This window comes from Semicossyphus pulcher, unplaced genomic scaffold (genome assembly GCF_022749685.1).
Source record: "Semicossyphus pulcher isolate SPU_LCO1_2020_fin unplaced genomic scaffold, fSemPul1.0.p SCAF_25, whole genome shotgun sequence".
Classification (NCBI taxonomy): Eukaryota; Metazoa; Chordata; class Actinopteri; order Labriformes; family Labridae; genus Semicossyphus; species Semicossyphus pulcher.
The window spans coordinates 7,960,824-7,974,389 of NW_027211699.1; the positions used below are offsets into that span (position 1 = coordinate 7,960,824).

At 42.0% G+C, this 13,566-nt stretch overlaps 1 protein-coding gene across 1 annotated transcript in view; it reads right to left on the minus strand.

Moving 5' to 3' along the window:
• The window catches only part of ntn1b (netrin 1b), a 51,222-nt gene extending 39,498 nt beyond the window's left edge, over positions 1-11,724 (minus strand). Inside the window, exon 1 of the mRNA XM_069676362.1 lies at positions 10,710-11,724. Coding sequence (XP_069532463.1) covers positions 10,710-11,724 — 1,015 coding nt within the window. The remainder of the gene's footprint in view (positions 1-10,709) is intronic.
• Between the last annotated feature and the right edge of the window lie 1,842 nt (positions 11,725-13,566).

Consider the following 13,566-nt stretch of genomic DNA (forward strand, 5'->3'; position numbering starts at 1 on the left):
ATTTGAATTTTAATCTCAAGTCTGAATAAAAGCTGTGTCCGATCGCACCCTGTATGGTTCAGGCAAATACTACAGAATAATATCATCACAGGTTCCCTTCTGACGCACGCGCACACACACGCACACACACACACAAAAATAACAACAGTTAATGATATGTGTGGGTTTATATATACAACCGGCATCATACTGACGCTCATAGGGTCACGTTCATAACTCCAAGGGCGTTCGACGAGCACTGAGAGGAAGTGTGAAAAGGTGTCCATCGTACCTTTTCACCTGCCCAACATTCCCTACATCTCCTTCAGCCAGCAGAGTCATTAGGGTTTGTGAGGCCACCTGTGCCTCGTTAGACGCCGTGTGGAGCCCTCACTTTGCTCTCACTTTGCTATATAGACTTTCCATGTAGCTGGTTTGGTGTAGCTGGTATTGTAGTGTGAATGGTACCCATCCTTTCCCCCTGCAATGGTTTGATCCAATTAGGGCGGGGCCAGGAGAGGTATAAAGGAGACATTAACCGGGGGGGTATATTGCTGTTTGTAGCAGCTTGCTGTGAGGCTGTGATGTTGCACTTGTTTACAACTTTATCTGCTTTATATTTTTTGGGCTTTTTTATGCCTTTATTTGAAGAGAGGACAGTGGATAAAGCCGGAAACAGGGGAAGGGAGAGCGGGGATGACACGCGGCAAAGGGCCGAGGGCGGGAGTTGAACCCGGGGCCGCTGCATCGACGACTACAGCCGCTGTATACGATCACTGATTTAACCGCTGAGCCAAACCAGCGCCCATTATCTGCTTTATGTTACATTTTTGCATCTCGGTAAAAAAAAACACCAGTTCTTTTTGCCTCCTGAGCCACGTTTCAAGAAACTTCTTTTCACTCACCACCAGTGCCGAACAGCCACACTGTAATCCCTTTTTAATGCGGGGTTACCGTCTGTGATGCTACAGGAAGTCTATTGGACAATTTGCATTCACTTTAGAGACGGCCCCTAACTTCACATCATCAGGTTATCGTCTTCTTTCACGTTGTGCAAAGAGACAAACTTCAACATCCGATCATAAAGTGAACATCAGATGAACTTGCTCTGCACAGCAAATACGGTAAGAAGAAGAAGAAGAAGGTTTACTTTATTAATCCCTAACTACTCCGTCAGTACAAACATGCTACACACACAAAGGCCCGAAATGCACACATGCACAAACAGGAACCAGTGGACATGCATTAATGGAGAGATGTCAGAGTGAGGGGGCTGCACGTGGACATACGCCAGCTGATAGACACAATACTGGACTCTGCATGTTCCACACAGGTCCATATTAACGCTGTGTTATCCTGCAGCCCGTACATGAAGGACACGAACATTAAATCACAGCTACCACACTCTGAAAACACTCCTCTCCAAACCGCCGTCCACAACATGAACGAGAGTTTTCACTTTGCCCTCTAAAGTCTGACTGAAACCTTTCTGGCTCAACCCGGCGAGTCTGTCTTGAATTATGAGCTCAACAAAACAAAATCCTCCAAACATGCAGCGTTTACCCCGAGGACACTGGATTGTAGCAGAGCGTGGATTCTTTCTTTTTTTTTTGGAGATCCCCCAAATGCATCTCTTTGTTTTATGGTTTGGTTGTATACAGAGAGGCTCTGACCAAAGTCACACAGGCTTATGTTGCAAGAAAGACCAGAGGCGACTTTCAGTGAAGGCCAATTTCAGACGTTTTGTTCTCCATTTGTAATCGTGACAGAGTTAAAGGAGGTTTTAGGATGTGTACCAAGATGACAAAGGCTGTTAGCGCCGTTAACATCACAGAACTGTAGCTGTTAGTGGCATCAAGTACAGCAATCAGACGGGACAATACGAGATTCCCTTTTACAACAACAACAAAACTCTAGCTGTCATGTTTTTAAGCTGTAAACAAGGTGCTTAATGCATGTTGTTCCTTCATATAGTCCATCCATCCTTTTCCCTCTGCTTATCCGGGGTCGGGTCGCCGTGGCTGCAGGCAAAGCAAGTTAGCCCAGACGTCCCTCTCCCTAGCAACATTTTCCAGCTCCTCCTGGAAGATCCCGAGGCGTTCCCAGGCCAGGTGGGATATATAATCCCTCCAGTGAGCTCTGGGTCTGCCCCGGGGTCTCCTCCCTGTTGGATGTGCCCGGAAAACCTCTGCAAGGAGGCGCCCAGGAGGATCCTAATCAGATGCCCGAACCACCTCAAATGACTCCTTCGATGCGAAGGAGTAGCGGCTCTACTCCGAGCTCCCTCCTGATGTCTGAGACACTCTGCGGAGGGAACTAAATTCGTCTGCTTGTATCCGAAATCTCATTCTTTCGGTCACTACCCACAACTCATGACCACAGGTGAGGGTTGCAACATAGCTCGACTCGGTAAATTGAGACCTTCGCCTTCAGGCTCAGCTCCCTCTTCACCACTACGGTCTGGTACAACGCCAACGTTACTGCTGATGCTGCACCGATCCGACTGTTAATGTCACGATCCATTTTACCCTCACTCGTGAACAAGACCCTGAGATACTTGAACTTCATATTGTGTCTATTTTTTATTGATTGTGACCCTAAAAATGTGAAGAAAATAAAAGAGTCTCAAAAGGCAAAGAAAAGGTTTAAATATAAACATATATAATTTTCATACAGTCCCTTACGAAATAATGTTTTGCGGTGACTCTGTCCAGAAAACGTAATGCTTTGCAGCTCTCCCCTCGCTCTTCGCTCTGTACTCTTCTTATTTCAATTTTAAGGGCAAACGCTTTGCAATGGAGTTTTAAAAGATTTTTAATATCTGAGTTTTGTGAAAGTAGATCAGAAAACATTTAGAAACTTTTTTCAATTGACAGAGAGCTTTGCTAAAGAAGCAGTCGCAGTTAAATGTAGCATTTATGTATTTGCAGTTTGCTGTTTGTTTGTTTGTTTCAGCTTTTTGAATCATTTCATGTCTGTTTAATTCTTCGTTTGTTTCTTTGTTGATGACAACTCTCCACAGACTGTATAAATAGATGGATGACATGACAGCTCCCTAAAAGTGAGTCCAAACCCTCTCTATCGCCCCCTGCTGACTGGCTGCAGTATAGCTCATAAAGCCCGCCTCCTCCATGTTAACAGATGGGACATGAGTCAAACTGTAAAATCAAAATACACGTCAAATATGGTTTCTGTCGTTATAGTTAGTTCTTATCATGCTGATTTATGTTCAAACTGTTAATTAGTTATTTGATGCTATAAAAAGGGGGCGTGGTCTCATGATTGACAGCTCTGTTGACAAATGGGGCTCCTGCAGCGTTCTGTTCCCGAGTAGCAGAGTAGAGGAGGAACGGCGAGAGGAGACGTAACTAACACTAACACTACAGTCATTGAACTTTCCATAAGCGTGAATATCTGCTTCAGACCGACACAAGAAGCTGTTCTGCTGCAGACTGAGCCCACCTGAGGGCTCCAACACGTCACAAGTTAATTTTGTCCACGTCAAGACCGCGGCTCCAACAGCTGATCTCTACTGCACAGACTCTGGATACAAATGTACAAGATGGCAGCGCCCGCTCTGACGAGAGGAGGGGGAGACGCGTCGTCCATCTTTAAATTATCTTCCACAATGCCCCCAGGCCGCTAAACACATTCTGTCTGACGTATGATGCCGTAACGCCAAATAGGTCCTGAATGTCTCCTAACCTGCGTCACACCTGCTTCCTGTTAAGCACAACACGTTGTTTATTTCCCTTTTCTTATTATCTCTCTAACAGCTATTCCCATGTAATCTTTATAAAATGAAATGTGTTGTGTTGTGTTCGGGTCTCATTGAAACTATTTGTAAAGCACATCTGAAGGTTGTCATGTTGTTACGGTTTGCTGTGGACCCCGGGCTGTTTCCCCTGTTATCGCTAACGAGGACACAAACAAACAAAACCCACAACAAGAGCAAGACGCCTGCAATCACATTTATTTGTTTTCACTTTATTGTTTTCAGAAATGTTTTCGTCCTGCGTGACCAAAGTCATCTTTAAACGTTCAAATTGATTTGTTTTTGTCATGCTTAAGTTGATACTCTTTGCATACAAGAGTGAGGTCAAAGGTCAGAGAACTCAGTGCCTTGCTCATATGTACTACAGTAAAACAGATATTTAACAGTCAAGGGGATTGCACTGAGGCTTTTGTGCAACCACTGACTGTGTATGAAGATGCACGACGTGTCTCCACCTCCTCTAGCTGAACAGAAATTAAGCCAAATAACCCCCGGAGCGGGCGCTGCCATCTTGCACATTTGTATCCAGAGTCTATGCAGTATTGCAGTATTGACGTCCCGCCCCTCTAAATCTTTTCAGTTAAAAACTCCTCTTAGTACGTTTAATGAAATGTATTCAGACAAGAGACTCATCAAAACAGAAGTCAACAAAACAAAAACAACCTCAGAGATCGTCTCTCCTCTGGCTGTTGGTTTGTAACATGGGGGAAAATTAAAACCCTCAAGTATGTCTCAGCTTACAAATAAAATGGAAATAACCGACTGTCCTCTGGTGTTGGCACACACAGTGATCGACCAGACAATGACAGAGAGAGAGAGAGAAGGAGCAACAGGAGGAGAGAGGGGTAGAGAGCCTGCATACCGGAGGACGAGTCAGAGTATCTATGACATCATCCTTTACAGAAATTCCTCTCTCCTGCCACATGGGTTGCTGCCGTGGAGCTGAAATGAGACCCAGATGGTGAGCAAGCCCGGCCTGGTCCAATCTGGCAACCCAGGGGAGGCACATTCACCATCAGCAGAAAGAGCGTCAATGGTCTCAGGCAGGCACATGGACAACGACCGGTCCGGGACTGCATCCATTAAAGCATCTTGTGATTCACATCATCTCGGCTCAATTGAACACGAAACAGGAAAGCTGGCTTAAGAAGCGGCTTATTTCTGTCAAACAGACCGGCGTTGTCTCTTTCCCTTTGCTGCTGTCGTGCTATTGAGTCATTGTCCCAGCTCAATGGTAGTAATAGTCAGCTCAAAATAACATAGAATGGTTAAAATAGTTAGCTAAGAGTTACAGATAAATGGTTGACATAAAGTAATGGATAAACAGTTGAAATCGTTAGCCAATATTAATGTTTAGTCAATAATAACAGAATAATGGTTGAAATAGTTATCTAAAAGTGATGTCTAAACGGTTTGAATGGTTAGCTTAAAGTGATATCTAAACGGTTTGAATGGTTAGCTAAAAGTGATGTCTAAACGGTTTGAATGGTTAGCTTAAAGTGATATCTAAACGGTTTGAATGGTTAGCTTAAAGTGATGTCTAAACGGTTTGAATGGTTAGCTAAAAGTAATGTCTCAACGGTTTGAATGGTTAGCTAAAAGTGATGTCTAAATGGTTTGAATGGTTAGCTAAAAGCACTGTCTAAATGGTTTGCATTGTTAGCTAAAAGTAATGTCTCAACGGTTTGAATGGCTAGCTAAAAGTAAGTAGTTAATTGGTTCAAATAGCAAAAAAAATAGCCTATAAAATGGTTGAAATTGATTGCTAAAGGTTATAGCCAATTGGCTGAAATAGCATAAAGTAACGTATTTGGTGGACCAAGTTAAAAGTAATGGGGATTGTTAGCTAAAAATAGTTTAAATCATTAACTAGACATAACGGCTAATTGTTTACAAGTAACGGATAAATGGTTGAAATCAAATAATAGCTAAAATGTTGATATAGTTAGCTAAGAAATAGCTAGCTAAAAGGAATGGCTACATAGTTGATATAGGTAAAAGTAGGCCTAATCGATAAACAGTTAAAAACGTTGGTTAAAGTAATCGCTAAATGGTTTGAATAGTTAGCTAAAAGTTATAGTTAATTGATTTAAATAGTTAGATAAAAATAGCCAATAAAATAGGTTGAAATAGATTGCCAAAGGTGATGGCTAATTGGTTGAAATATCATAGAGTAACACATTTGGTGGGCAAAGTTTAAAATAATGGGGATTGTTGGTTAAAAATTGTTGAAATTGTTGAATGGTAGAAATAGTTAGCTTAAAGGAATGGCTACATAGTTGAAATAGCTAAAAGTAAAGGTTAAACAGTTAAACTCATTAGCTTAAAATAAAGCTCACAGATAAACGGAGTAATAGTATGCTAAAGGTAAGGGCTAATTGGTTGAAATACTTAGCTTAAAGTCATTTGGCAATGGTTGGTTATTACAAGTGGTACTACTAAAAAAGCAAACTTGACTATACCAAGCAAAACAATGACAAGTGAATTGTATGAAAACATTATTGTTGCAAAATCAATTCATATATATTGAACGGTGTATTTAATATCCAATTAAAAAATCTGTTAATATTCAAATAAACATGTTTGTTATTGAGTTGACTTTGGGGGTATGTGTGACCGAGAGGTTGGAAAGCACTGGCCTCATTACACGACTCACAGTATTGATTAAAAAAAACAAACACGCCCTCAAATTTGTGCTCTCGAGTCTCTTCCACCATATTAATCATCAAACCAGCTGGTTCCTTAAAAAAGCATTTATATTCTGCTCTCTATTTTTAGAGCTGTTGGAAGGAGTACCAGTGTGTGCTGCACAGACTGGGAGCAGAGCCAGCCCACAATTGATACAATCATGTCCTAATTCAGCTAACTTGTGGGTGGCAAACATGTCCGCTCTTCCTCGCAAAGATTTCTAAGTAGGTTTGAGAAATACTTAAACAGTTTGAGCAGATAACAAAACAAATAGTAACTCATAGCGTGCAAACGGTAAGAACAGACAAGCAAAGGTGAACGTTTCCTCTTAAAAGCACATCAAAGGTGTAAGAAAACAACACCGGTTGAACATTCAAAGGCAGGGCGACGGCAGAAACAAAGTCGAAATTCACCAAAGTGCAAAATTACACATACGAGTGACCAAAGCTACCATTTTCAACTTGCCTCAAAATCCACTTGGCGAGCAGAAGTTTCCCACACTTCCCTTCACAGCCCATCAGTCAGGCCGGAGAGGAGCGGGGGCCTGACTGTCAGGGGTCAGTGCTACGCTGAACACGCAGAGAATATGAAGCAGCTGCGTCCAACACGAGAGCCCCAAGTGTCACCGTGTGTGTGTGCGTGTTTCTCAACCTCGTTCATCCTCCTTACGTAAATGATTACAGGCCGTGGTCAAACATTATCGTGCATTAATGTATCAAACAAGTGCAGAGATTACGACTGTGTTTACAGACATGTTGGACACAGACATGACGAAAGCCCCACACCATTCTTTCCTCTTGTAGTTCTTTTATGTCTCGTGTTTCTTCTCACTTGATGCATCTTATTAGTCATTTTAATCCTCTTTGTATTGTTTTTAGTCATCTTAATTTTGTGTCATAATAGTTTATCATAATACATATTTTACATCTCATTTTGTTTCTCAATGAGGTAATATTGTATCTCTTTGTGGTTGTTTTATATCATGTTTTGAGTCTTATTTTGTGTCTCGTATGTTTGTCTTTGTGGTTATTTTGCATGTTTGTAGTCCTTTAACACTTTTTGGCCGTCATTTTGTGTCTCTTAATTATAGTATCAGTGTATTGGTTGTTTCTTTGTAGTTATTTTACATCTTATTTTGTGTCTGTGGTGTTTTTTTGTCTGTGGGCTCTTTGAAGGTTTTTGCATCTTAGATTGTGTCCGATAGTTTTGAATCTCTTTGTGCTTCGTTAAAGTCTCCTTTTTTCTCCTTTTGGTAATATTTGGTTTTTTTTATGTGTCTTTGTAGTTGTTTTATATCATGTTTTGCATCTCACTTTGTGTCTATGTGATATTTTTGTCTCTATCAGTCATTTAACACTTTGTTTGGCCGTCATTTTGTGTCTCTTAATTATAGTTTCAGTGTATTTGTTTCTCTGTAGTTATTTTACATCTTGTTTTGTGTCTCTGTGGTATTTCTTTGTCTGTGGTCTCTTTGAAGTTTTTTTACATCTTGTTTTGCATGTCGGTTTGCGTCTCTGATAGTTTTGAATCTCTTTTTCAACATCTCGTTTTCCATATAGTTTTGTTTCTCCTTGTTGTAATTTTGTATCTCTTTCTTGTTGTTTTATGTGTCTTTGAGGGTTTTTATATCTTGTTTTGCATCTCATTTTGTGTCTGTGGTACTTTTTGTCTTTGCGTCTCTTTTTTTTAAGATGAGATGATCCTTTATTCGTCCCACAGCGGGGAAATTTACAGTGTTACAGCAGCAAAGTGGATAGTGCAACATTACAGTACATCTCGTATTTACATCTCGTTTGCATCTCAGTTTGTGTCTCTGATAGTTCTGAATCTCTTTGCTTATTTAACGTCTTATTTTCCATCTCATAATGTTCTTGTATCTCTTAGTTTTTATTTAACATCTTATTTTGTGTCACTTTATTCTTGTCTTTGTGGTCTCTTTGCATCTCTTTGAAGTTAATTTACATCTTGTTTTCCATCATTCTTCCTTCAGTTCATTTTGTATCTCTGTGGTTGTTCTGCTCTCGTTGTACTTTATATCTTGTTGTGCTTCTCTTTTTTTACACCTTTTGTTGTCTTTTCCCCCCCATCTAATTTTGCATGTTTGCATTGTTTTTTGTCATGCTGTGTCTCTTTGTGGTCGTTCTGCGTGTCTTTGAAGTCTCTGTGGTATTGTCTGTCTTTGTCTCTTTGTCTCCGTGTGTTTAAAGTTGTTTTACAGATCGTTTTGCGTCTCATAGAAGTTGGTGAAATCCTTTTGTGCACCTCATTTTGTGCGTCTTCGTGGTCGTTTATCGTCTCATTGATGGTTTTTAACGTCTCATTTTACATCTCATTTTGTGTCTGTGTGGATTCACTTGATTGACTCTTCATTCAGTCGCCTATCTAACAAGTCACCTATCACTTTCTGGTTGTGATGGATGGCCAATCAGAATCCCTGCGGAGTCCCGTGCCACCCCCCCTCTGGTCGGGCCCTGGTTTTATGGACAAACTTTAAAGTCATGCAACTCCAGCTGACAGGAATGTGAAAGCTGCGGCTGCCAACACAAAGGCCTCTTGACAAAAATGATGGCAACCCTGCATAAGAAGTCATGGGAACGTGGCTTTGTCTTACTTCCTGGATGCCTGAAAGCAACTTTTCTCCCACAACCACACCTTCCTCTCTCTGTCGTCTCTCTATGTGTGAACGTCCTCCAGCAGGGAGGAGAAATCCAGACAGATCATTAGCACCATCCACCCTGCATCCCCACTGCCAGACCATATGGACCCGATGCTCCATTGAAGCAGCCCCTCCTCTGGGTGTTCTTCTTTCATGCTAAGGTGTCAGGCCAACCCTTATTATGACTTCCTCTTTGGAGGACACGCTCAGCCTGCGGTTTTATCTGATGACACTGAGGGGCCTCTCACTGACAGCGAGATGGATGCCACAAGTTCCAACCTTTTGTTTTAGTAAAATACACCGAGATGCTTTGCGGAGGCCAAAAGACGGAGGCCAAAGGGAACAACTTGCTCGCTTGTTCTGTGTAGTTCAGCAGGAACTTGTTACTTTTCCAGGTTTGTTTCTCTGCAGCTCAGGGGGGCTCGACTTGTTAATATAAGCTCCCATGAAAATAAGCAGCACAGCAAACACACTCACTCTGCGCTGCTGGAATAAAAAACTCAGATCTGGCTTCAAATTATCTCCCTCTTTGTCCGCCTCTGTGAATACCTCACCGCCTCTAAAGTGGCAGTTTATACTCTACGTGCCAAAAATGTCAATAAAACCGCCTTAATCTCCCGTCCGATCTGTACGAGCACCTGCTTATGGAAACACAACACGCCCCTGCAGTCTATCTCTGCAGCTGCAATGTTTCCTTCCTATTCTACAGTCGGAAATGAGGGTCAAAACGCAATTACGCATTTGGACTGAAGCGTTGTGTTTGTCTGAATGACTTCATGGCCTCTCTTTTCTTCTGAATGCTGATAAAAATCAGGATTAAACAAAGTGCGTACATTTGTCATCGTCTCTGATAGTATGGAAAGAACAGGGAATGTGTCATTACACTTGGTGTCACGGTGCCTTTCAGAGGCCTGAGTCGAATACATTTTGTGCGTTAGAGTTTCTTTATAACTTCCGGTCAAATCTGATTAATAATAATAATCACTAAAACTGAGCGAACAATTTGTTTAACGTGTTTGTAATTTATTCAAGCCTGAATAACTGAATTTATTCACATTTACTAAATCTAATTAACGTATTTCTCTCTGCTTTTTTGGGAGGAGTATTTACATAAAAACGATAAAAGCAAGGACAGTCTATCAGTTTGATTAAATTCAGGATGTTACACGTGTAATTAAAGCGTTACTTGATTTTGATAAACAGGATCGCTAATTTAAAGTTTAGATTGTGGGATCTCCGCTCGAGGCCTTCATCTCTTCTCAGAGCTTTATTTTGAAAGGACCGAATTAATAAAACCCTTATTTCATGTCACATTACTCCTATTAATCTGTGCCTATAGAGCCGAATGCTTCTTTGTAACAAAATTAAACACATAATATTCCCAGAAGTGAGTTGTGTGTTATTAATTCCCAGTCAGACAAAAAAAAATCAAGTTAACGAATAAACCACCTTTTGGCGCGTAATTCTTGTCTTAAATGCAGAACACACACGTCATCAAATATTACCGATTTTCAACAGCAACTTTGACATCAATCGAATAATTTAATTAATTAAATAAAACACATTTTTAAAATCACTTCACAGTGTGGGACAAAAGAGGGGAGGTCTTACCGACACACTCGTTGGCCTCTCTGGCCGTCGCGCGCTGCCAGGGTCGGTCATAGTGGAAAGGTTTGCACCTGTCGCACTCCGGTCCCGCCGTGTTGTGTTTGCACTCACACACCAGATTCCCCTCTCGGTCCTTCACGCACTTTGACGCGTGCCCGTTGCACTTGCACCGACCGCCGACCTGCAGGTCCGACACGGCGTAAAAGTAGGAGTCTCGCGCCAGCTCCGAGTCGTCCTCGTTCTCGTCCCCGAAGGTGTGCAGCCGGCTGAAGATCACCTTGATGTCGGTGGCCGTCACCCAGTCCTGCAGCACCGGGGAGTTGTCGAAGTCGTGCGCGGACGGTCTGCCGTCCAGCGTGCTGAAGGCGATGAGTCCGCCGGTCAGAGGGTGCATGTCCGTGTGGGAGTCCGTGCAGATCGCCTCCTGCTCGTTCTGCTTGGTGATGGCAGCTTTATTCTGCCTGTTGTACATCTTCTTACACTGAGTGGAGTAATACTGAAACGGCACCCACGACTTGCCGTAGTCCATGGACTTGTAGATCGCCATGGATTCAGGTCTAGGTGAGCAGAACTGCAGGCTCACATAGGTCACCTCAAACTTTTTACCGAGCGACAAGGTGAGCGTGAGGTTTTGCGGGTACTGCACGTAGTTCTCAGAGTGCCAGCACGTGAGGTTGTGCGGGTTGTTGAGGTCCGTTAAATACGCGGGTGGATGGGACTTCTTGGGATCCCCGGAGTCGCACGTGTGACAGTCCCGGGTCCTCTCCTCTCCCTTCTCGGTCACCACGCAGTACCTGGCTGCGGGGGAGCCACAGGTGCTGGACACGCGCACGTCCTTTCCAAAAGCGGAGTTGACAAAGTCCGGGATGCATCTGCGCGGGTTGCCGTTCTCGTCGTAGCACGGGTCCGGTGGGGAGGACTGAGCCGCGAACATGCTGAGCCCGTATCCTGCAAAGACCCCCTCGGTCAGCGCAGAAACTGTCACCAGCGTGACCCAAACCTCCAGGATCGTTTGCATTGTAATCCGAGCTCCGCAGGGACTGTCCCGCTGAAATGTAAGGAGACAAAACCAATACATATTAGTGAAAAACAACAGGATTAATCATCATAAAATCAAGATAAGTGTAAAACAAAAATGCTCAGGTATATTCAAGGAATAATTGGACGCATGCAACATACTAAATGTGTAGAAATATCCTTACGAGGCAAAGAAAACTCCACCCAGAACACTACCTCCAAATAAACTGCTCAGAATAAAAGAGAAGCTCAACTCCTAAGAATATGGAGAACAACCTTTCCCGTTTACGCACGAAAAACTACTTCTAAGTCTACTTCTTCAGCTTTCCCCCCTCTCTCTTTGAAAGCCCTAAATAAAAATAAGAAATGGCAAAAGCCCAGCTGCCTCCGCGTGTCCACTCAGTCACACCTCTGCCCACCTCTATCTCTGTCTGTCCCATTCCCTCTCTGTTATAATAGAAGAAAAAGGGGGTCCACTCAATCACAGGAGTGGGAGCCTTTTTATTTGAGGAGGCAAATCACAGCGGAGGGAGAGCGAGGGCGACCTCTGCTGGTGGATTATTTGCACTACCTACCACCTCATGGTGTGGATGGAAGACTCTTATTAGATCATTACACCATTTTCCAGCTGCTCTATTCTTTTCCTTATCATTAGAGCCAGTGGTGGTTCTGATAATGCTGTAAAACATGACCTAAAATCTAATAACATTATTAATACAACTTTGAATTCTGTTGGCCTTTCAGCTGTAAAGTACTGTTAATGCTTGTTTTAATTACCCAATACACCATATTGGTGGCAATTTTCCTTTGACGTCATGTTGTAGATGGGAAGCTCAGATGCTGTTATAATGTTGTACTACAGAATTTCAGGTTGTAACTCATATAAACATTGAAAATCTGACCAATAGATATTTCATTCCTTCAATATTGATCAGTACAGACAATACAGAAAGTGAAAAACATTACCATTCACTAGGCCTTTCTCATCTTATCGTGGAACACTATCAAATAGTATTGTTAGCTTTCAGTGCCTTCCTAGTCAATGGTAATCACAGCTAGCAAGTTGTTTAATGCTAATACTGTTTGATAATCTGGGTCATTAGACAATGATTTTGTTTAAAACAATCTGATAACTCATCAACTACGAAATAGTTAGCATTCAAACACTTCCTGGCTAACATTACCGTAAGCTACAAATGGACATGTTTCTTACTGTATTATATAACACTATCAAACAGTAATATTAGCATTCAGTCACTTCCTAGCTAATAGTAAGAATAGCAAGAAAGTTGTTGAATGCTAACATAACTGTTTGATAACCTGGAGGGACACTGAATAACTCATCGTCTACCATCAGACAACAGTTAATGTTAGCATTCAACCACTTCTAGCTTACATTGCCATTAGCTTGAAAATCAGGTCTTTCTTATCATGTCGTGTAACACTATCAAACAGTAGTGTTAGCATCCTTAGCTAACGGTAGTTTTAACAAGAAAGTTGTTGAACGCTAATACTGTTTGATAATCTGGAGGGACACTGGACTTTCTTTTTGTTAAAACAACATTTGATAAATCATTAGCTAGCGTCAGACAACAGTTAATGTTAGCATTCAACCATTTCTAGCTAATATTACCATTAGGAATTTAGGCCTTTATCTTATTGTGTAACACTATCAAACAGTGTTAGCATCCAGTCACTTTCTAGCTAACGGTAGTAGCAGCTTGGAAGTGGTAGAATGCTGACATTACTGTTTGATAATGCAGTTCCAGATGAGAAAGGCGTAGAATTGAAAAGAATGTTAGCTTGGAAGTGGTTGAATGCTAACATTTGTTGTTGTCTTACT